This window comes from Citrus clementina, unplaced genomic scaffold (genome assembly GCF_000493195.1).
Source record: "Citrus clementina cultivar Clemenules unplaced genomic scaffold, Citrus_clementina_v1.0 scaffold_2, whole genome shotgun sequence".
Classification (NCBI taxonomy): domain Eukaryota; kingdom Viridiplantae; phylum Streptophyta; class Magnoliopsida; order Sapindales; family Rutaceae; genus Citrus; species Citrus x clementina.
In genome coordinates this window covers 23656369-23677531 of record NW_006262688.1, presented here as the reverse complement: position 1 = coordinate 23677531, position 21163 = coordinate 23656369, and the positions used below count along the sequence as shown (strand labels likewise).

Genomic DNA, 21163 nt, shown 5'->3' with positions numbered 1-21163 from the left:
ATGTAAAACAAGAAAACAGAGAGGCTTTCTTTCTTTGTACGTGCATTTTTTTCTATTTCACTTCCTGCGTCTTCGCGCGGGTCCTCGGACCAACACGCTTTTCTCTCCTTCATTCAATCACTCAATTTTTCATTTCCATTAAACATTCAACTCCCTAAAAATATTTCTCTCTTTCTCTTTCTTTCACTCAAATTAAAAAAAAAAATGAATGGAATTGAATGAGAGCGTCATTTGATCATCTTAGCTCTTGTGCGTGCACGTTTGTTTCACCGAGGTTAGTTATGTTTCCTTCAAATCTTGATCGAGTTATTGTTTTGCTCAAATGGGTATCGTTTGTTTTCACATTTTTGTTTTTGCTTTTGTTTCTTTATTGAATTGTCCATATAAAGATGATAAGGAAACAAAATGGTGATCATTTTTTTGGTTTCTGCATGCATTAGTTTATTTTTTGGTCTTTCTTATGTATCTATGTTGATGTTCTTTTTGATACTAGCATTCAGTTTTCTTATAGGTCGATAGGAATTTAGACAAAACAAGGCCAAAATGGCCGGTTTTGTGGGCGTACTTGTATCTGATCCATGGCTTCAGAGCCAGTTCACTCAAGTGGAGCTACGCACTCTCAAATCCAAGGTGACTTTTTTCGTTTTTTGTAGGGTTGTAATTGTTTATTTTTTGTGAATGTTTATTGACAAAATGTTTTTTTTTTTTCAAATGCTTTTGTAGTTTATTTCTACCAGAAGTCAGTCGGGTCGTGTCACAGTTGGTGATTTGCCGCCTCTTTTTGCAAAGTTAAAGGCTTTCTCCGAAATGTTTAAGGAGGACGAGATTAAGGCTATTATGGGAGAGTCACATACCAAAATGGAGGATGAAGTTGATTTTGAATCTTACCTTCGGGTGAGTCTTTATTCATTCTAATGAGGAATTAACTAACATTTTGCGTCTTCTTTTGGATTATATGGTGTTTGGATTCTAGTTTCTCGGTGCTAAAATTTAATGAATGTGGATGCTGGTTGATTCAACTCGTAAAACATCACCAAGTTGGGGAGCAGTTTGGTTTACATTTATGTAATAACTTAGATTTTTCTCTCTTTTTTGTTTGATGAGTTATAGCTTTGCAAGATTGGAAAATCAAGATGTTTCTAGTGAGATACATTTTGGTTAGAGAGTCTTTTTGAATTTTATATGAGTGTCACAATGTTACACGGGTTTATTTACGTTTTGGATGTTTCTCATAGTTGGCTGGTGCGGTTCTGGTTATAATGAAATGAAAGGATGTAAGCTATATGTGGGATTTTGCTCATTGGCAGGCATATTTGAATTTGCAAGCCCGAGCAGCATCAAAATCAGGAGGTTCAAAGAATTCTTCTTCATTTCTGAAGGCTGCAACTACTACTGTTCACCATGCTATTAATGAGTCTGAAAAGGCTTCCTATGTTGCCCACATTAATAGCTTCCTCGGTGAAGATCCATTCTTGTCGAAGTATCTTCCCATTGATCCTTCCACGAATGCTTTATTTGATCTTGCTAAAGATGGAGTTCTGCTTTGGTAGATGCACTGAACCCACCAGATTATTTCTTTACTTATGAGTGGTAATATATTTTTTATGCTTATTAATTATTTTTTATTATTGCATGCAGTAAGCTTATCAATGTAGCTGTCCCTGGGACCATTGATGAGCGAGCTATTAACACAAAACGAGTCCTTAACCCATGGGAGAGGAATGAGAACCATACCCTTTGCCTCAATTCTGCAAAGGCTATTGGCTGCACAGTGGTTAATATTGGCACACAGGACCTAGTTGAAGGAAGAGTAAGTTGAGCTTGTTCCAGCTATTATAGGGATCTGGTTATCATATTTTCCATTTGGTTTGAACTTTCCTCAAGATTTTGATTTTGTACTTTGATCTCTTTATATTTTGTAGCCCCATCTATTACTTGGATTGATTTCGCAAATAATTAAGGTATTCGACTTCAACTTCTTCCTTTATATATGCCCATTTAATTCTATGGAACACTAAAAATTATGATAGAATCTTGTTTTGAGTTGTGAGAGTATAAGTCAGGTTATCAGTGACTGCAATTATTGATGGTGTTGCATTTTCATATGGTGCCGAAATCAGATTCAACTATTAGCCGATCTCAATCTGAAGAAAACTCCTCAACTAGTGGAATTGGTAGATGACAACAATGTAATGACATTTTCCTTGGTTTTCTACTTCCAATAATTTGAACTTATGGGTGGCTTCTAGTTATGCTGTTGGATTCAGCAAAGATGTGATATTTTTTTTTGCCAACGATCTTTATAAACCTGGCAGGATGTTGAGGAGCTTTTGGGTTTGCCACCTGAAAAAGTTCTGCTGAAATGGATGAATTTTCATCTTAAGAAAGCTGGTTATGAAAAGCAAGTTACAAATTTTTCTTCTGATTTGAAGGTAAATAAGTAATTTATTTACGAAAATTCACTCTTATAAAGTATACTTAATTGCGGTATTAATTTCATTGCTGGGCTAGATTTGGTGATGAACCAAGGATTCACGTATTCTTTTTGTCAAGAAAACCATAAAATTATGATCTCACTTATTAAATTATCATCATAGACGGAAACATCCTTTAGTTCCGTGCCCTAAATACCTAACATATGAACAGAAAACCTATAAAAGTAGTTTTGTATTTTGTTATGAGGCATCAATATTCTAAGCAATAGTAGCGTCAAGGATGAAAGATAGGAGTCCTTATTACTCAGCAAGAAGTCAAATGCATGGGATATTGCTTTTGAATTGCAACATTCTTTTGCTCTGCTTGTGACATAATCTTAAACTTTTGCAGGATGGGGAGGCTTATGCTCACCTGCTTAATGCCCTTGCACCAGAACATTGTAGCCCTGCCACCTTTGATACAAAAGATCCTACGGAAAGGGCAAGCAAGGTCATTGAGCAGGCAGAAAAAATGGACTGCAAGAGATATCTCACTCCAAAGGATATTGTTGAGGGTTCACCCAATCTTAATCTTGCTTTTGTTGCCCACATATTCCAGCACAGGTGAGCTGCGAGCAATAATGTTTTCATGTAGCTTATACTTGAAGGCATTCCAGTTCATTTGTTCTTTACCTTTGTTTCGATTTCAAATTTTGTGCACGAGTAATTAAGAGTTAAAATGTTCAATCATATGGTTCTTGTTAGCTTCCCACTGTTCATTTGCATTGATTTTCCCAAGCTTCCTAGTGATAGCTGATATTTGGCTGCAGTAGTTTTCTCATGGTATAATACTAAAAGCTGCTTTCATGTGTGAAAATGCAAACTGCGGCTTGCTGTTTAATTATAGTTTCTGCAGTCTGTGTTAAAAGCATGTGTTACCCTTGCAGGAATGGGTTATCAATGGATAGCAACAAGATTTCCTTTGCTGAGATGATGACAGATGATGCTCAAACTTCTCGGGAAGAGAGATGCTTCCGACTGTGGATTAACAGTCTTGGAACTGCTACATATGTCAATAATGTATTTGAGGATGTGAGAAATGGGTGAGGATTCTCTTTACTTTCTCAATAGTTTAATATTCTGTTGAAATTTGTTGAAGTTTACAACTTCTGCATGCAGATGGGTTCTTTTAGAGGTTCTTGACAAAGTTTCACCCGGATCAGTTAGCTGGAAGCAGGCAACTAAGCCTCCCATAAAGATGCCATTCAGAAAAGTTGAGAATTGTAACCAAGTCGTGAAAATCGGGAAGGAGCTAAATTTCTCCCTTGTGAATGTTGCTGGGAATGATATAGTGCAAGGAAACAAGAAGTTAATACTAGGTAAGTCTTCCACTTATACGTTCCATTGGAAAATGGCGCTCTCCATGAAAAAAATAATTGGCTGTTTACTTCTTCTTCCAAAATTATTTGCTGAGACTACTGTGTTAAATGAATACCGAAAAATGTTTGAATCTTCATTTTTCTTCCTCAGCATTTTTATGGCAACTGATGAGGTTTACCATGCTCCAACTCCTGAAAAACCTGAGAACTCACTCCCAGGGCAAAGAGATTACTGACACCGATATTCTAAACTGGGCAAACAGAAAGGTGAAGAAGGCTAATAGAACCTCTCAGATTGAGAGCTTCAAGGTAACCAAGTGACTAATGACCTTATTTATGATTGGATTCTACCTCTATTCCATGATTGATTGATTGGTTGTTTGCCTTTTGATATGGACATTCTAATTTTAGGATAAGAACCTGTCAAATGGGATTTTCTTCCTTGAGCTTCTTAGTGCGGTGGAGCCGAGGGTGGTTAACTGGAGTCTTGTAACAAAAGGAGAAACCGGTATGCCATTATCTTAAAATTTTTGTACAGAGTTAGTTTTGATATTGACTGTAGACCTCGAGGTTGAAGCTGTGCTACCCTTGAGCGTGAAATGGAAAACCTGCCAGGCCTGTCCCACCTTTTGCACTCTAGCAAGCATTAGACTGTAATAGAGATGCATGAATACGCTCTATACCTACATCACAGAGGAAAAATCTAATGTTCGATTTGATTGATGTTGCAGAGGAGGACAAGAAGTTGAATGCAACCTATATAATAAGTGTTGCGCGAAAGCTTGGGTGCTCCATTTTCCTGTTACCTGAGGACATTATGGAGGTAGGTTTATTTATGTCTACGTTATGAAAACCACAACCACAATCTCATTTATATTATGAACTGATTAGCTGCCAGTCAGAAAGTTCCAAATATATAGTAATTCAGTTTTATAGGTGCTTGTAGATTTTATCCTCACCATGTCTTTTTCCCAATGCAAGTTTTTGCTGATTTACTTGATGACTAGCTGAACTGGATTTAATCAATGCAACTTATAATTCAAATGAGTTTATGCAAAACTTGAATTGACTTCTAACCTGAATTATGTGCACTGTATTGCCAGGTAAACCAGAAGATGATCCTTATTTTAACTGCCAGTATTATGTATTGGAGTCTTCAACAGCAATCAGATGAGTCCGACGACAGTGGCATCGATGCCTCATCAGCAGCATCGGGGGATGGCGAGATTGAAAGAACCCTGTCTGGTGACATTTCCAATTTGGCTATCAATGAAACCGCTTCAGATCCTAATCCTAGCGTCTCTTCACAGGCTGAGGTTGAAGAATGACCCCGATAAAGAATGAACCCATATTTCACCTTATTAATTTTTGCCCATATTATACCATTTTCAACAGAAAGGGAATGAAGATCTCATTTCATTTGGCAAATACTCACACTGCTCCCCATGCAAAGTGCTCATTCTTATAGGCTTGTAAACAACACAGGTCCTGTAAATTTTGCTTCTGTAATTAGAATTTGCCATGCCTAGGTTTATTCTTTCAAGGGGAAAAAAATTTACATTGATTACACTGAATAGCATGACATGGGGTGAAGGGCATGGAGAAAGTTTTTAATACTTCATCCTTCACATGGAATCAGATTTTTTGCAATACATAGAGCCCCTGTCCTTTTGAAAGTGGCGTTTCTCTATCCTACTTGTAGAGAATACTTTTAACTATTTTCTGAGTCAGATAATTTAGCTTGTAACTCTGCTCTCTTCAGGTGCCATTTGATATTTGCATCATTTAAATTGTACAGATACAAGCTAACTAGTCCAACAATTGTAATGCCGTTTGTCTCTAACAAAAGGACACACAGTAGATCCAGCATGAATAACTAAAACATCTTGATGAGAACTGGAAAACTCATGTCATTTAAACTAAAAAATTTCCTCAAAATAAATCAACCTGGCATCGAGCAACTCAAGTTACAAAAACTCAACTAAAGCACTCCGAGTCTTACACATTTTAAGTTCTGTGTGCGGTTATAAATTTGGCATACTACAAAACAGTCCCTTATTTATATATCTGGAAAAAGAATGTCTATAACTTACATTTTGAGTGTTTTCTAGTTCATTTGGAGGTAAGAAGAGGAAATAGAGATTCGTGAAATTCATGTCTGGTGGTCTTCACCATCAACAGGGATCGGTTCAGATTTTTCATCCTTTGCAACTTGCATAAGCATCTCGAGGCGTTTATCAAACATCAATGCACTCTCGTCTCTCTTGTCAAGCTCAGCAGCCTCAGCTTCAAGCCATTTTTCTCTCAAATCATCAAGAAGATTTCCTTGGTCAACATTGATTATAGCTCCAGGAGCACTTGGAACAGTTGTACGAAATGAAGAATCTCCGGATGGTGGAGGCAGCGTCAAAAGCATTGCTCGGAACTCACGTGAATCAGCAAATGTCTCAAAATTACAGGCTATCACCTCCAAACAGTACTCTCTTACCTTAAAAACCCCGTACCTACAGAAGCAATTTCCATGTTAAAAAGGTCTGTAGTCACAACTGAGTCCATAATTACATATGTATCAATTACAGGGAACAAGGATACTGCAACAATTTGGATAAAAATGATCTAAAATACAAGGAGATACAAAAGTATGTGGTCACATGCATGAATGCACGTTGAAAGGTGAAGGAAAACGAAAGCTGCTTCCCCAGCTTTATCCTTATGCCTAGTAAGGCGGAATATGAAAGATAATATGAACAAAATCAAGACTACCATGGAAAATAATTTAAATAGGTTCCCCTAGGAGAAACTAATCAGCCAACTAATATTTGGTATTCCCATACGGACTCTGGGTAATGATAGAAGAAAAGAATCCTACAATTTCAAAAATAAAATATAAGTAACATAATAATCAGTGTTAATCAACAGTCGAAGTTCTAAGATAAAATGTCTTATTTGAGCGTTAACAAACCTATTGCATATCTATGCTTAAATTTGGAGGAAGGATTTTGGGATGTGGGAGACAGTAATCGCAAAAATATGTGGTCCACAACCCACAGGTTTATTAAAAGTTTTCCTAAGGTCAGACAAATTTGTTTTAAAACGCCATAAAAGATTGAAAAAAGAAAAACCAAGAGAATTGACAAAGAAGAACAAACAATGGCAGCATACATGTCTGACAAAATAAGCCAATGGCACAATTCTGCAGGTGAGACCATTTCCAGGTGCTGCAACAGTACATCAGCCACAGCTCGCTTTAGAGGAAAGAGTAAATATCTAGAAGCAGCATCAAACATTTCCTCTGCCTGCTCATCAAAAGGAACAAAGTTAGGCAGATTTGATCCTAAAGCTACAAGCCATGTTGACTGAATTACAGCATACCTGATCGGGGTCTATATCCTTTAAACCATCAGTGTACCTGAACCAATCAATAAAGTGAATAAGTACCATAACAGAATAGTTTAATTAAAAGAATATCAGATTTAAAGTGTCCCAGAAGCCATATTAGTTGATTATGCAATGCAGAGTATGAGTGAAATGCTAATAGAGGCAGCATAGTTGGGGATAACTGATATCCATAATGTTGCAATCCAGAAGTCAAATCAAGACCATAGACAAATGTTTACATTAAGCTCAAGCTTTTGCAAACGTAACCAATAAAACACTTACATATACTCGATCATCTTCTCAAATGTTTCCTTGCTCAAATCATGCTCTTCAATGCATGGAAGGATGTCACCAGGTAACCCTTCTTTCCCTTCATAAAAGTCCTTCATACGAGACAATCTTGCTTTAAAGTATTCCGACCTTGATGCTAAAACTACTTGATGGCAACGGAAAATCTTTTTATCAACTCTTACGCAAACATCAGCAAGATCATCCACATGGTCACTGACATGCATTGCCTCAACACTAGATGATAATTTACAAATGCCATTATCAATATTGTGATCCATGTTGGACCTTGCTAAGGAAATTTGAAGGATCCGAGACAAGGCAGCAGGAAGCCGGTCCTCTTCAGGTAGTGCTGAGCCTTGTAAGATGAACCGTTTTTGAGAGTTGTCTACATCTCTCAGTGCCTTATACTCTGCATATTTTTGATGAATCAATTCTTTCTCAATAATCCTCTGCAAAGATTCACACTTGCACACCTTGCAAATTTTCACAAGATCCTCCATGTCATCCACTGCAATCTCTAGTCTATCAGAATAAAAGAAGTGGATGAGGCCGTAGAGGGCAGGATAAGACAACTTTTCTCCAGAAAATCTTATTTCATTACGGTATCTCCAATCAGTTTCAAACTTTCTTCTAAAAAATACAGACCGAGCACTTAGAATGACTCTGTGAGCTTCAATGGGTCTACCTTGCACATAAAATACCACATCAGGGGGGAATGAATCGGAATTCGATGCCCCATTGGATGTGACACCTACTCATAGTACCAGATGTCAGATTTTTACCAAAACAAGAAAAAACAATTAAATGAACAAGAGCACATCCAATTTCTGATGATGGAACTACTAGCAACAAGTATCAAGTAAGTGGGTAGCTAGTAAACATTAGTTGCTAACTAAACTGTAAAAGCAAGCATACCAAATATTTTAAGCAAAAAGCATATAAGTTACAAACATACTCTTTATGAATTACTTTGGTCGGCATATCACTTCCTATTCTTTGGGTTTAGGGTTTATACAAATACTTAATCACTTGTTTTTGACTTTGCTCACAACATGTGCGGGTAAACATTTCAGCATAAACTTTAAACACTAAAAGCAAACAAGTGAAAACAGAACACATAAAAAAATTTCCTTCTTTTTCTTTCTTTTATTATTTTTTTATTTTTTAAAAAGAGAGAGATATTTTTCTATGGTGACCGAGCAAAGCAAACCAATTTACCAAATGAGAATTGAAGATCGAACCAAAAAGCTTGCTAACAAAAAGAAAAATATGTATCACCTGAAATCCCCAAAACGACCTCAGCCTCCTCAAGAAACTGCCGATTAGCTCCACAGCCTAAGAAGGTGTCTCTCAACGCCGCCTGCAACGGTCCTAACGGCGGCGGCCTAGCTTCATACGCCTTCAAAAGCTTCCTCACCTTCAAATTAAGCGCGGCGTAGTGACACCTGTCGCCATCGAAAGTGTGCTCGGAACAAATCGCGCCGCTCTCCAGTAACATCCTGGCGGCATCAAGGTGTCCGGCGAGGCAGGCGTAGTAGAGCGCCACGGAGTCCCACTGGTCACGCGCGTTGACGTTGACTCCGGATTCAAGAAGGTACCTAAGCCGGTCGACGTCACCGGCACGTGACGCCTCGAATACGTCGCCGTTGGGGACTTTCTTCAGCGGTACGGATGAGCTGAAGTCGGAGGCGTCGAGGTCGATCTCGTCAAGCTCCGCGTCGATAGTTGATTGACGGTTTGACGGCATTTTGGTAATAATTTGAAGTTTAGCGGGTGTTTAGTTTTGTTCATGATTGGGTGGGGTTTAGTAAATAAGGGTTTAAGAGAAGGGGCATTTGCAATTCCTGGTGTTTCGGGGTTTTGTGAAAATTGTGTGTGGATTAGGAAGATCAGGAACACAGAGGAGAGAGGCAGAGAGTGATAATTTGTAGGTGGTGGAGGGAGATTTCGGTTTATGTAAGCTGGGTATTTATGGGGAAATGGATTTTCCCGCAAATGACGACATTGGTCGTACTCTCTTCATTTGTTTTTTTAATTTCATTTTTTTTTTTTAATTTTCTAATGATCGATGTTTGAAGGATCTTATAATTTAACTATATCTTTAGGTGTTCTGTGTTCACCGTATGGTGAGTTTATTTTTGTATTTACGTTTGTTTTTCTAAAGAATAGGGCTATTTGTAATATAAAAATAATTTTAAATATTCTTATTTTAATAAAAATTTTATTATGTGAATTATTATTGAGAATAATTTATTATAAGATAATATAATATTTCTGAACACTAATAACACACATTCGTTATTTAATGGACAATTCTCATTTTTCAATTCCTAAAACAATAAAACTTTTATTTCTAACATATTAAATCTAATCAATATTTAGATTAATAATCATGAAATGAATTTTTTTTATATAAAAAAATTGACTACAAATATGTGTAATGCTTTTTACTTTTTCAAATATGTGATATACAAAAGTATTGTAAAACATCTTTTTTTGTTATTTTTTTTTTCTCGAGCTCTTCTTCTTTGTCATCTTCTCCATTTTTTGAGGTATTTATGGAATTTTTTTAATTACATTCCATTGTAAGTTATTTTGAGTGTAAAATCTAATATTAAAAATAAATAAATAAATAAAAATTTAATAACTAGGATTATGTTAAATAATTTATTTACAACTTGCCTGAATTATATTATTGTAAGTATTTGTTAAATCTCTTGAAATTCAGTGTATATAATAGTTTTGGTGTTTTAAGTGAATAAAGTTAATTAATTAAAGTGAGTATATAAGTGTATGAAGTAATAGAGTATTTAAAGTAACTTTTAGATTACAAATGACCCCTCTGTTTTTTAAAATAAGATTTTTAACATAAATTTTGTATATTTTTGTTTTGATATATGCAAGTAAATATAAATCATACATAATAAACTTTTTTTTTTTCAAACGAAGGAAATCATGTTTTTGAGCATGTTATATATACATATGAAATCTATATGGATTATAATTTTTTTTAATGAAGTAATATTCCCATGTTTTGATTCCAATTCTCATTAATTCGATAATCAATTGCAAGATTTATGAAATTACTTGTTGTTCCATCATACCTTTCATCGGATTTGATGTCTTCTCATTGTAAAAGTTGAAGAAAATATGCTAACAGTATTTTCTCAGAAAATACAACAACTGCAAAACACTATTTTCATTCTTATTTTTGTTCTCAGAAAATACAAATTCAGAAACAATACCAAACAGGCCCTAAGATTTTGCAAAAAATATGCTAACAGTGTGTTATTTCGAAAATCATAGTAATTTGTACAAATTGATTTTGATTATGAACTTTGGATATGTTAAACTAGACATTTTCTAGAATGTTTTAAAAGTTGTTTCAAGCTGATCAGATGAGATTTTAATTAATTATAATTTTTCAAAGTCAAGTATGAAAACTTGAAAATTTTTTATTTTAGTGAGGAACATAAATTACGAAATTATTTTACCATAGCTAGACTTCTTCAAAAATTATGAAATTTGGACCAATGATTTTTATATATGTTTATTGTGATTTTAGAAACAATAATAAATTTGGACCAGTGATTTTTCATGATTTTATGTTAAAACAATAAATTGTTTTGTATTTTTATAGTAAGCATGTCCGGAATAGAAAACTGTTTGATAAAATTGATGATGCCTGAAACGTAAATTATTTTCAATAACTTTTGAAGGAATTAAGCTATGAAATTTTTACCAATGAATTCCTAATATGTCAGCATATTGTTACGGACCACCCAAGTTTCTAGCTCAAGTGCCCAAGAATTCAGGCTAGGAACCCAAATATAGGCCAAGAGTGCTAGCTTGGCCCGATTCTAGAATTTTCTAGTAAACTTTAGCACATCTCAAGCTTCTCACATATTTAGAATTTTCTACACATCTCTAGCACATGTAAATATCTAGATATTTAGACAAGTTGGTATAATTTTCTAGAACTCTAGAGCTTGGCAAACATCCCTACAAATAGGGTATGACATTTAGTATTTGAGTATCAAGCTTTGAGCAAGCAACTCAAACACTATTGTAAGTTCTCTTGTAAACGCTTTGCGAGTAATACAATTTTCCTCTTTCAGCTCAATTACTCTCTTTTCTCTAACTATTTCGAAAACCTTCAGGCTTAATTAGTCGAGAAGCTTAAAGGTTTACTGAACAATTTTCGACAAGAGTTGTCTAAAAGTCGTACGGGTTTGTTGCGCAAAACACTCATCCAGTGACAATATGCTTTGTAAAATTTGAGAATTTTCTAATAAAACAATAATTTATTAAAAATCGGAGAATATGGACTATTCTGTTTTGAGGACTAAATACTGAGGGCGTTTAAGGTTAAGTTCAGGAGTTATTTAAAATGAGATATTTGAGGACATTAGAGTTTATGATTGAGACTTGATTATATATTATGAGAAGAGTGTTGATGTTTGCCCGGGTCAAACCCCGAAAAATACAAAACGTCGTCGTTTTGTTTTTAATTTTTTTTTGCTTCGTGGTTTGTTATTTGCGTCGTTTTCTTTATTTTTTCTTTTTCGTTTCTTCATTTCTTTTTCGTTTCTTCCAGCCTTTCTTCATTTCTTTCGTTTCTTCCAGCCTGTCTTCATTTCTTTCGTTTCTTCCATCCTTTCTTCATTTCTTTTTCGTTTCTTCCATCCTCGACCGAGATCCACAACCCTTGAGTTGACAGCAAAACGGGATCTACTAATTTCGGCTGAGTTTCGGCTGCGAGCAAGATTAGTTTCGGCATGATTAGTTTTGGCATCTACTAATGAAAGCTCCATTCTCTTCGTCTTAAGCTGAACGAGATCCACAGCCCTTGCATTTAGTGAAGAACAAGACCAACAGCAGCTGAGTTTCGGCTGCGAGCAAGATTAGTTTCGGCTACTAAGCTGAGTTTCGGCTACTCAAGACCAACAGCAGCTGCAAAGTTTTGGCATAGCAAGATTAACATTGTGCCTGAAAGCTTGAATTTTTTTTTTTTTTGGTACTGTCTTCTTTGTAGCATTTTGTTTTTAAATTTTATTTTAAATTTTTCCCTGTGTTTTTACAACATTGTAACATTGTAACATTGAATTTATTTCTTCAGTTCTCATATTCTTGAATTTATTTCTTCAGTAACATTGTAACAATTTCCATAAATTAGCTGTTAGCATCACTAAGAAAAAAAAGCAAAGTTGTTTAAAGCTAAATTGATGGTGATGTTAATCTATTTTTAATGTAGAAATGATGTTGTTTATTAAACTGGTTGTAGCTTCGTAGGATTCAAAATCAATTTAAAAAATTGTGAACGAAGAGAGGTAGAGTGATGACATGGGCTCTGCTTTTTTATAATTATGTATGTAATTAAATTGGGTATAATCGAATTGTTTTGTTAAAGGTAAGAGAATTAATATTATTGTTCTGAAGAAAGGAATTATGATCAGTATCAATCGATTTGAGTTTCTACATACATGGCTCAATTTATTTCAAGACTAGTTGATCATATTATTGTGTTTCTTCTTCTGCAATTAATACAGGGGCTACAGAAAAAGCAATGTGAGAAGATGTAATTACCATCTGAGTTGTTTCATTTTGCTTTTTAAATTTTGTTTTTAAATTTAATGAATTTGCGATAAATAACTAATAAGATATTGAATTATTTTAATTTGCAGTAGTTAATGGATAATTTCGAACAAGTGGAGGAGGTTGATGAAGTTGGGGAATTGCAAGATTTACAGGGGGCTGATTGGAAGAAAACAATGAGGAATTGGTGGTGGAAAATGTTGTTGAGCCTACGGTTGGGATGTTTTTTGATAGTCCTGATGAAATGTTTGAATATTATAAAACTTATGGCCTATAAGAGGGGTTTCCAGTGATGCGGAGATCTTGTAGGAAAGTGGATGATGGGAGTTTGAGATATGTGACATTTACTTGTGGGAGAAACGGCAAGTCAAAAGCCAAAGCCACTAATGTTTTGCGGCTTCAACCAAACTAAAAAATTGGATGCAATGCTAAAATTGGAGGATGTTTGGATATGTTAGTGGAAAATGGGTAATTGGAAATTTGATCCTTGAACACAACTATGCCGTGAGTCCGAGCAAGAGTAGGTATTATCGATGCAACCGTTCCATTAGTCTTTTTGTTAAAAAGCAGCTTGAAATAAATGAAAAAGCTGGAATTAAAATGGCTCAAAGTTTTAAGTCGATTGTTGTCGAGGCTGGTGGCTTTAAAAGTGTGTCATTTTTAGAAAGAGATGCTAGAAATCATGTTAACAATGTGAGGCGATTAAGACTCGGAGAAGGAGATGCTATTGCAATTCAGAGGTATTTTCAGAAAATGCAAACAGAAAATGATGGGTTTTACTTCAGTATTGACTTAGATAAGGAAGGTCAGTTAAAAAATGTATTTTGGGCAGATCTAAGGAACAGGGCAGCCTATAAGGACTTTGGGGATGTTGGCACATTTGATACCACATACCTAACAAACAAGTATGACATGCTATTTGCTCCTTTTGTAGGAGTTAATCATCATGGTCAATCAATTTTGTTAGGATGTAGGTTGATTTCACATGAGGACACGAAAATATTTACGTGGTTATTTGACACATGGCTATCATGTATGTCTGGGTGGGTGTCCTCCCCTTGGAATCATTACAGATCAAGATAAAACGATGAAAAAGGCAATTCAGATTGTTTTTCTAGACACTAGGCATCGATGGTGTTTGTGGCATATATTGAAAAAAGGTGCCTGAGAAGTTGGGAAGGTACACTAGGCATCCATGCCGTACCAGTTTTGCCATGGAAAAGCAAGTTGAAGAAGTGTACACTATTTCTAAGTTTCAGGAATTTCAGCAAGAGCTGGTGAATAAGATATATTATGAGGTTTTCAGTTGTGGGGGGTCAGAATATGAAGTTATTGAAAATGATGAAAAGAGTAGAGAAAAGATTTTTAGAGTCATTTTTGAAAAAGATGAAGGTGAAATTCGTTGTGTGTGCTCAATGTTTGAATACAAGGGCATTCTTTGCAAACACGCTATCGCAGTGTTATCACGTAACTGTGTGCAATTACTGCTTGAAAAGTATATCCTATGAAGATGAAGGAAAGATGTGCAGAGATTTTCTAGTAAAGTCAAAGTCAGTTATGATGCACGGAGTTCGAGCATTGAACATCAGCGACATAGAGAGGAGTGCATGGCTTTTTATGATGTTGCTGAGGTAGCTTCTAAAAATGAAGAAAGCCATAAAAACATTATGGGTTGGATTGAGAAAGCTATGAAGGATGTTTCTCTAAATGTTCGATGTGACGGCGACGATACAACCATTGATGGTGGATCCAGTAGTAATATACAAGATCCAGTGGTAAGTCGGCGTAAAGGTCGTCCACCTAGTCAAAGAAAGCAAAAGCAATTTAAGCGGTCAAAACAGAAATCGAACAACGTTTCGATAAACACAACTATAGAGGTAATTGTATATACTTTAGATTAATTTAATACTTTAATACATTCATTTTAAATTAATTTAATATATACTTTAAATGTGTGTTGACTGCACTCCTAGGACGCGGAGATACATGATTTGTCTTCTCAGGTGGCTACTACAATCCCAACACAAGAGAGCAATATGGCTATGGTAATATTTTTTTATTTGCTATTTCCTTTCATTGTCATATGTTTGATAATTTGTGTTTAACTTTTTTTTTTTTGGTACAACAACAACCACAACAAGCACCCCCACAACATGCATTTTTCCCCCCTTACTATCAGTATTGGATGAATTACGGTCCAGCTCATCATGTACACTTGCAACATGCACCGCAACAAAATTTTGAGGAGGTCAATCAAGGGGAGTTTTCAACTAATGAACCAAGCTTGTAATTGAAGTTAGCTTATGCTTATGTTTTATGTATTATTCAACTAATGAACTAATGTAATTTGGTGTATGTGTATTTCGACATTTTTTAAATTTTGGAGTTCATAAGTCTATTTTCAAAATTCTAGAAATGGATTAATTTGGAAAATATTAGAATGATTTGGGCCATAGTATAATTTTGAGAATAATTTTTGGGGCCAAATTATAATTTCATAATACTGTGAATTAATAAGTTTATTTTCAAAAGTTTAGAATTGGATTAGTTTCGAAAATATTAGAATAATTTGGGCTTTAGTATAATTTTAAGAATAATTTTTGGGGCCAAATTATAATTTCATAATACTGTGAATTAATAAGTAAAAGTCAAAATTCTAGAATTGGATTAATTTGGAAAATATTAGAATGATTCGGGCCAAATTATAATTTTATAATACTGTGAATTAAATCCAGAGAGTCAAACTACTCGGAAACTTATATTTAACATGAAAATGCTATTACATATGTCTACAAATCTTTAACTTGAAACAACTTTAAAATAATACTTTAAGAGAAAACATAATACAACAATCATCAGTATTTTAATAAAATCATATCGTGGTGCCTCTCTCTTTCGAGGTTCGTCGTCCAACAATCGCTTATGCACTTCACGTTCTCGCATATGCTCAAGTTCTTTATGCAATAATTAAAATTTAACGGACAAACACTCTATCTCTAAGCCTAACTTCATCCACTAACAAATCTGTTTTCTCTTCGATAGGTTTACGATCTTCTGCCCATTGAAAGTTCTTACATCCTCTACAAATCCAAAATTTCCGATTTGGATTTTTTATTGTGTGTGACGTTAACAACTCTATATGATTACCGCATTTATTACACATTTGCAATGAGCTTCGATTCTCACTTAGCTCGGATGACATTGTTTGTGGTTAATAGTCCCTTGGGAATAAACTGCCCAAAAAGGGAAACAATTACAGTTAATAATGCCAAAGAAATTACCCAAATCAAATTTTAATTACAATTACAGTTAGTTAGACTTAAAAGAAAAGAAAACTGGAATATGAACTGCATGACAACTGGAACATGAAAACTGAAAACTGGAACCGTGGAACATATGAACAGCATGATTACTGCCTGAAAAGAAATTACAACTAAATTCTACAAGCAACTATCCAGCAACCACCCAACAGCTAATGCGATAACCAATATGCCAGAAAGGCTACATATGTCTCCCGTAGCTGACCCAAATTCAAAAAGTTCAACAAAGTAACCAATAAATCCTACAAGCAACCAGCCAGCAACCAGCAACATGCCAGAAAGGCTATCAAAGAACCCAAGCCAAAATGCACACAATCTATATACCAAAATGCACACAATCTCATCACTCGGTTAACTAACTAGAACTCAACAAAGCTCCAAATGAGGAAGATTCTAAAAGTGTGATCTTCAAAAATTAAATTAAATTAAAGAGGAACAAAATTTAGCACTTGCAGAGCAATGAAATTAAATCAAAGAGGAACAAAATTTAGCACTTGCTGAGCAATGAAATTAAATTCAATAGGGCAGCCTAACCTAGATCAACCATTTTGCCATAACCTAAAGAGGAAAAAACGAAGCATTACCTCAGGCTGTGAACTTTGCCGCTTCGTGATTTCAATTTCCCGAACAATCTTCGACTACCATCGTTACCAACGTTGACGATGACCGTGGCTGTGAGTCGGTCGTCGTGGATCCCGAATGCCTGGACCTCGGGAGAGGAAGGAAAGTAACGAATTTTTTGAAGAAACGAAGAAACGAAGAAATGAAGAGATTTACAGTCAAACGGAACAAGACCAAGTTGGGATCTCTGTTGCTCTGTTGCTTTCACAAGTGAAACGAAGAAACGAAAACGAAGAGGAAGATAGATTTTATTCTTCTCAAAATATCATCAGAAACGTCGTCATTTTGAAGAATTCCAAAAGAAAAAAAAGATAATCAAAACGACGCCGTTTAAGTTATTTTCGGGGTTTGACCCGGGACAAACATCATTTTCCTTATGAGAATGTTATTATGATTTTTAGGTCGATGATATCAATACACATTTGTTACATGAGGAGTCAAGAAGTAAGTAAACTAGATTTCTAAATGAATCATAATAAACAATATGTATATGTTTGACATGTTTGAAAAACCTATTTTGGTATATATACAAATATGGAATTATATGTTCTGTCCATGTGTTTTTATGATGTGTTGATATGATGTGTTGTTATGTGTTGTGTATTTATGGACATGGGCAAATGTATGTGTGAAATTTCATTGGCATAAGCACGAAAATACAATAAGTTTTCTATGAATGAGAAAATAGATTTTAACAAATAGAATTTTTGCTTTATCAGATTTTGCATTGGGGGCCACCTCTTAAAGTTGTGTGGGGGCCACTTCATGAGACTATGTGGTGGCCACCTCCGAGGCTCGACGTGCCGCGAAGTGTCATGCATGGTGAAAAGTGTCACGCACAACGTAAAGTGTCACATTGCAGGATATGTATTTTATTGAAAGAAAATATGAAAGTTTGAAAGCACAAAAAAAAAAGAAAAGGTTTTGATGAATTTGTTTCACTGTATTTTGAAAAGATCATAGCTATCATCAATTTGCATTATGTATAAGTATGTATGTATTTTGGTATAAGAAAAACTAGTTTACTTTCTGAATTTTGTATTCATTATAGTTTATTGTGATTTATTTTTCAGAAGTCGGGATTAATTTGCAATGAGTGAGAAGAAGGACTTCAATTGAGGATGGTAGATGGTTTGACCAAATTCTTAAATATACTTAAGGATTGAATTGTTATTGGTCGTAAAAAGTTATTTAAATTCATATGTGAGTTGTGGTCAGATTTGCCCTCGAAGTTTGGGCTGGGGTGTTATTGTACAATGAAATACAAAGTATTTAACAATTTTTTTAATGGAAACAGTAAAAACTCAATGGTTTGATTATTTATCAATTATCATTTGATATATCTTTCATTTCTTGATACATATATACTATTTTTCGGCCATGAAGAATGAGATACACGACTTTCAGTTGTGTAATACATGACTTCTTGTAATATACGACTTTATAATGAAAAACAAAGTCTTGAAATCCACATCTTCATTGGTTTTAATTGCAATAGGTGGCATATGATTAAATATCTTAAGCTTGAATTCATTGCAAAATTGATATACCTTGTCGATCATGGTATTATTGTCCTCTAGCCTTAGAACCTTTGAACCTATACTTATTTTCTTTTTTAATCCATTAACCATTGAAGAGAATAGTCATATGTACCAAAACCACAAATGTCGATACAAAAACAATAATATCAAATTTATATATAAATAACTACACAACTAACATGACTTACATAATTTAAATGACCTACATGACTACATGACATGCGCAACCTACAAGACTAGTCATTTAAGTCATGTAATCATCATGGTACCACATTCCATATATTACACTATTTCAAAATTAATACATAACTTTATGTATAATTCATAATATTTTCACCTTTAACATTTATTTAGCATCTGCATCTTGCTAAAAAAAAGTAATTAAACACAATAGATTGTGTTCATTTTGACAACATATGGGGAGAAAAATAAAAAAACATAACATTGTGTTATATGAAAAATATCATATATGTATTTTTTCTAGGCAAAATGTAAAACTTATAGATCTAATAATATTAACATACCTTCTTTGGTTACTTAATGAGTAATGCACATTCTTTTTATTAAAAACTTATAGGTGTTAAATATACGAATAAGTAGTTTTTTTGGTTGAGAGGTTTTAAAGGATTATTTGAGTGTAATAAGAAAGTGAGAAAAAGTAGTGCATTTGATATCTTTGCTAAGGGTATTTTAGATTTTACTCACATTTTCTTAGTGTATTCATATAAACCAATAAATGGAAGGTACTTAAATAATTTTAAAAATATTGAAGGATAATTGATTAAAAAACCAATAGTGAAACCAAAAAAAAAAAAAAGGCAAACAATATCAACTTAGTGAAACCGATAAAAGCAAACAATATCGACTTGGACTTAGATTGTTGAGCCACTGGAGTTTTGGCTTTTACATTGAGAAAAACCAATATGGGTCAAGCGCACATCCCAAAGAGCCAGACTTAATACCTCAATCTCATTGGACTATCATACACATGATAATAGTTATCTCTCTTTTGCTTGGTTGTATCATTTAAGATTAATGTAATTCTTTTAGAGATGACAATAAGAATCACATGCTGCGAGTTTTAACAATTACTAAAACCCCACAATCTGTAGTAGATTTTTTGTAGGTTTTGACATTTAAAATTACAAATAAAAAAAATTAAATAATAACCAAAATTTTAATTTATATTATTCAAACTATAAATTATAATAGTAGCGTAAAAATTTTGCATAAAATATTCAATTCTATATTTTTTTAATGTAAATGAGAAATTAAAATTTCAATAGTACAACGAGTACATAAAATATATCAATCTATCACAAAATCTTTCTGTTGTTGTCAAATCACAATCACTAAGATTAATGCTTTGCTCCATTTTTTTTTATTAATATACAAGTATTGTTAACCATATTAACAAGTAAATTTTAAACAACTCCTGATTAGTATTAGAAAATGTATATTTAATAAGGTTAGAATTATTATTTTTTCACTTACAATGTTTATTAATGTGCTCATAACTTATAAATTATCTTAATGCTTCTCTAATAAAATTTTATGTTAAATTAACTTGTAGTAAACTAATTTTATCTTAATTTTATATTATAGATATATTTTAGAAATAAAGAGAAAATCAAAACCGAAAGTGAGAGACAAAAAGATGGTTTGTATTGTTAAATAAAAAAGTAGAGCCATTTAGAATGTATTGTTAAAAAATAATAAAGTGATGGTCAAGTGGTACTCTCTACTTTTGACTATCGCTTCTTTTTTTTTTTTATGTAAATAAACAAACAATAATAAATAGATAATGATAAAATAAGATGAAGTTGCTGGTGTGCCTATAAAAGGGAAGAGTTCAAAGGCAGAGAAGAGGAGAATAAGAGAATTGAGAGAGGAATGGAAGGAAAAAGCTTAGAAAATAACTATTTCTCTTTTTTTGTAATATATTTCAGAATTTTGTTAAAAAAATGTGTTTTGTTTGTCAATATAAGTAGCTAATTTTTTAAGTTAAGGTGAAATGTGAAGCTTAATGACTTAAATTATGGAAGTAATTATTTTCTTAAGTAAGTTTATAGTTTATTACTCAATTATATATTTACAAGTTATATTTTTTACTAATTATTTTCATTTCATTTTAATTTGTAGATTTAGATCCACTTTGAATCCATATGATATTTAGATATAATGATGATACACCAACATAGCTTTGACACATTATGTACTTTATCTCCATATTTATCCATAAGTGATTAATTAATAATTAAATCATATAATAATTAAAATTGTTAAAATATAATTATGAGAGAATAATATGACTGCAATTCGAATGCCAAGAGTGGATCCCATAACCTTAGCACTTTTATTTTAAATGAATAATTTCTTTTTCTACAATTAATTTTAATTAATAATTGACTACTAAATTTTAGATTTCTTGTGATTTGACTCCAGACTCATGGGTTTATATTATAATAAGACACTTTTACACTTAAGAGTAATCAACACTTTTAAATCGTGTCAACAATCATTAACAATCAATTAAACAAATAAAAACTCAACTTTAGAAAATAATTAGTAGTTAAAGTCATTAAAGCAAGACAAACAAAATTAATCAAATTAAGTTTATATAT

At 33.6% G+C, this 21163-nt stretch overlaps 2 protein-coding genes across 2 annotated transcripts; one reads left to right on the top strand and one right to left on the bottom strand.

The window, feature by feature from the left end:
* Nucleotides 1-35: 35 nt before the first annotated feature.
* Nucleotides 36-5513, top strand: LOC18051364 (fimbrin-5). Its single transcript, XM_006447643.2, has 15 exons — nt 36-274; nt 512-630; nt 724-894; nt 1308-1546; nt 1639-1810; nt 1923-1961; nt 2121-2189; nt 2316-2432; nt 2827-3038; nt 3362-3517; nt 3594-3793; nt 3945-4102; nt 4205-4301; nt 4525-4616; nt 4897-5513. The coding sequence occupies exons 2-15, from the start codon at nt 544-546 to the stop codon at nt 5119-5121; spliced, it is 2034 nt and encodes a 677-aa protein (XP_006447706.1). The 5' UTR covers nt 36-274; nt 512-543; the 3' UTR covers nt 5122-5513.
* On the bottom strand, nt 5508-9552 carry LOC18051363 (BTB/POZ domain-containing protein At2g04740). The gene is made up of 5 exons (XM_006447640.2): nt 8741-9552; nt 7454-8213; nt 7166-7202; nt 6956-7089; nt 5508-6297 (listed from the first exon to the last, which is right to left on the bottom strand). Exons 1-5 carry the CDS (start codon nt 9207-9209, stop codon nt 5946-5948), a joined length of 1752 nt encoding a protein of 583 aa, XP_006447703.1. The 5' UTR covers nt 9210-9552; the 3' UTR covers nt 5508-5945.
* Nucleotides 9553-21163: the final 11611 nt, after the last annotated feature.

Coding starts and splice junctions, on each gene's coding strand:
- LOC18051364 (XM_006447643.2), top strand. CDS start 544: ATGGCCGGTTTTGTGGGCGTACTTGTATCTGATCCATGGCTTCAGAGC. Junction 3,794..3,944: donor AAACAAGAAGTTAATACTAG/GTAAGTCTTCCA, acceptor TTTCTTCCTCAG/CATTTTTATGGCAACTGATG. Junction 4,302..4,524: donor TGTAACAAAAGGAGAAACCG/GTATGCCATTAT, acceptor TTGATGTTGCAG/AGGAGGACAAGAAGTTGAAT.
- LOC18051363 (XM_006447640.2), bottom strand. CDS start 9,209: ATGCCGTCAAACCGTCAATCAACTATCGACGCGGAGCTTGACGAGATC. Junction 7,090..7,165: donor AGGATATAGACCCCGATCAG/GTATGCTGTAAT, acceptor TTTGATGAGCAG/GCAGAGGAAATGTTTGATGC. Junction 6,298..6,955: donor TGGCTTATTTTGTCAGACAT/GTATGCTGCCAT, acceptor TTGCTTCTGTAG/GTACGGGGTTTTTAAGGTAA.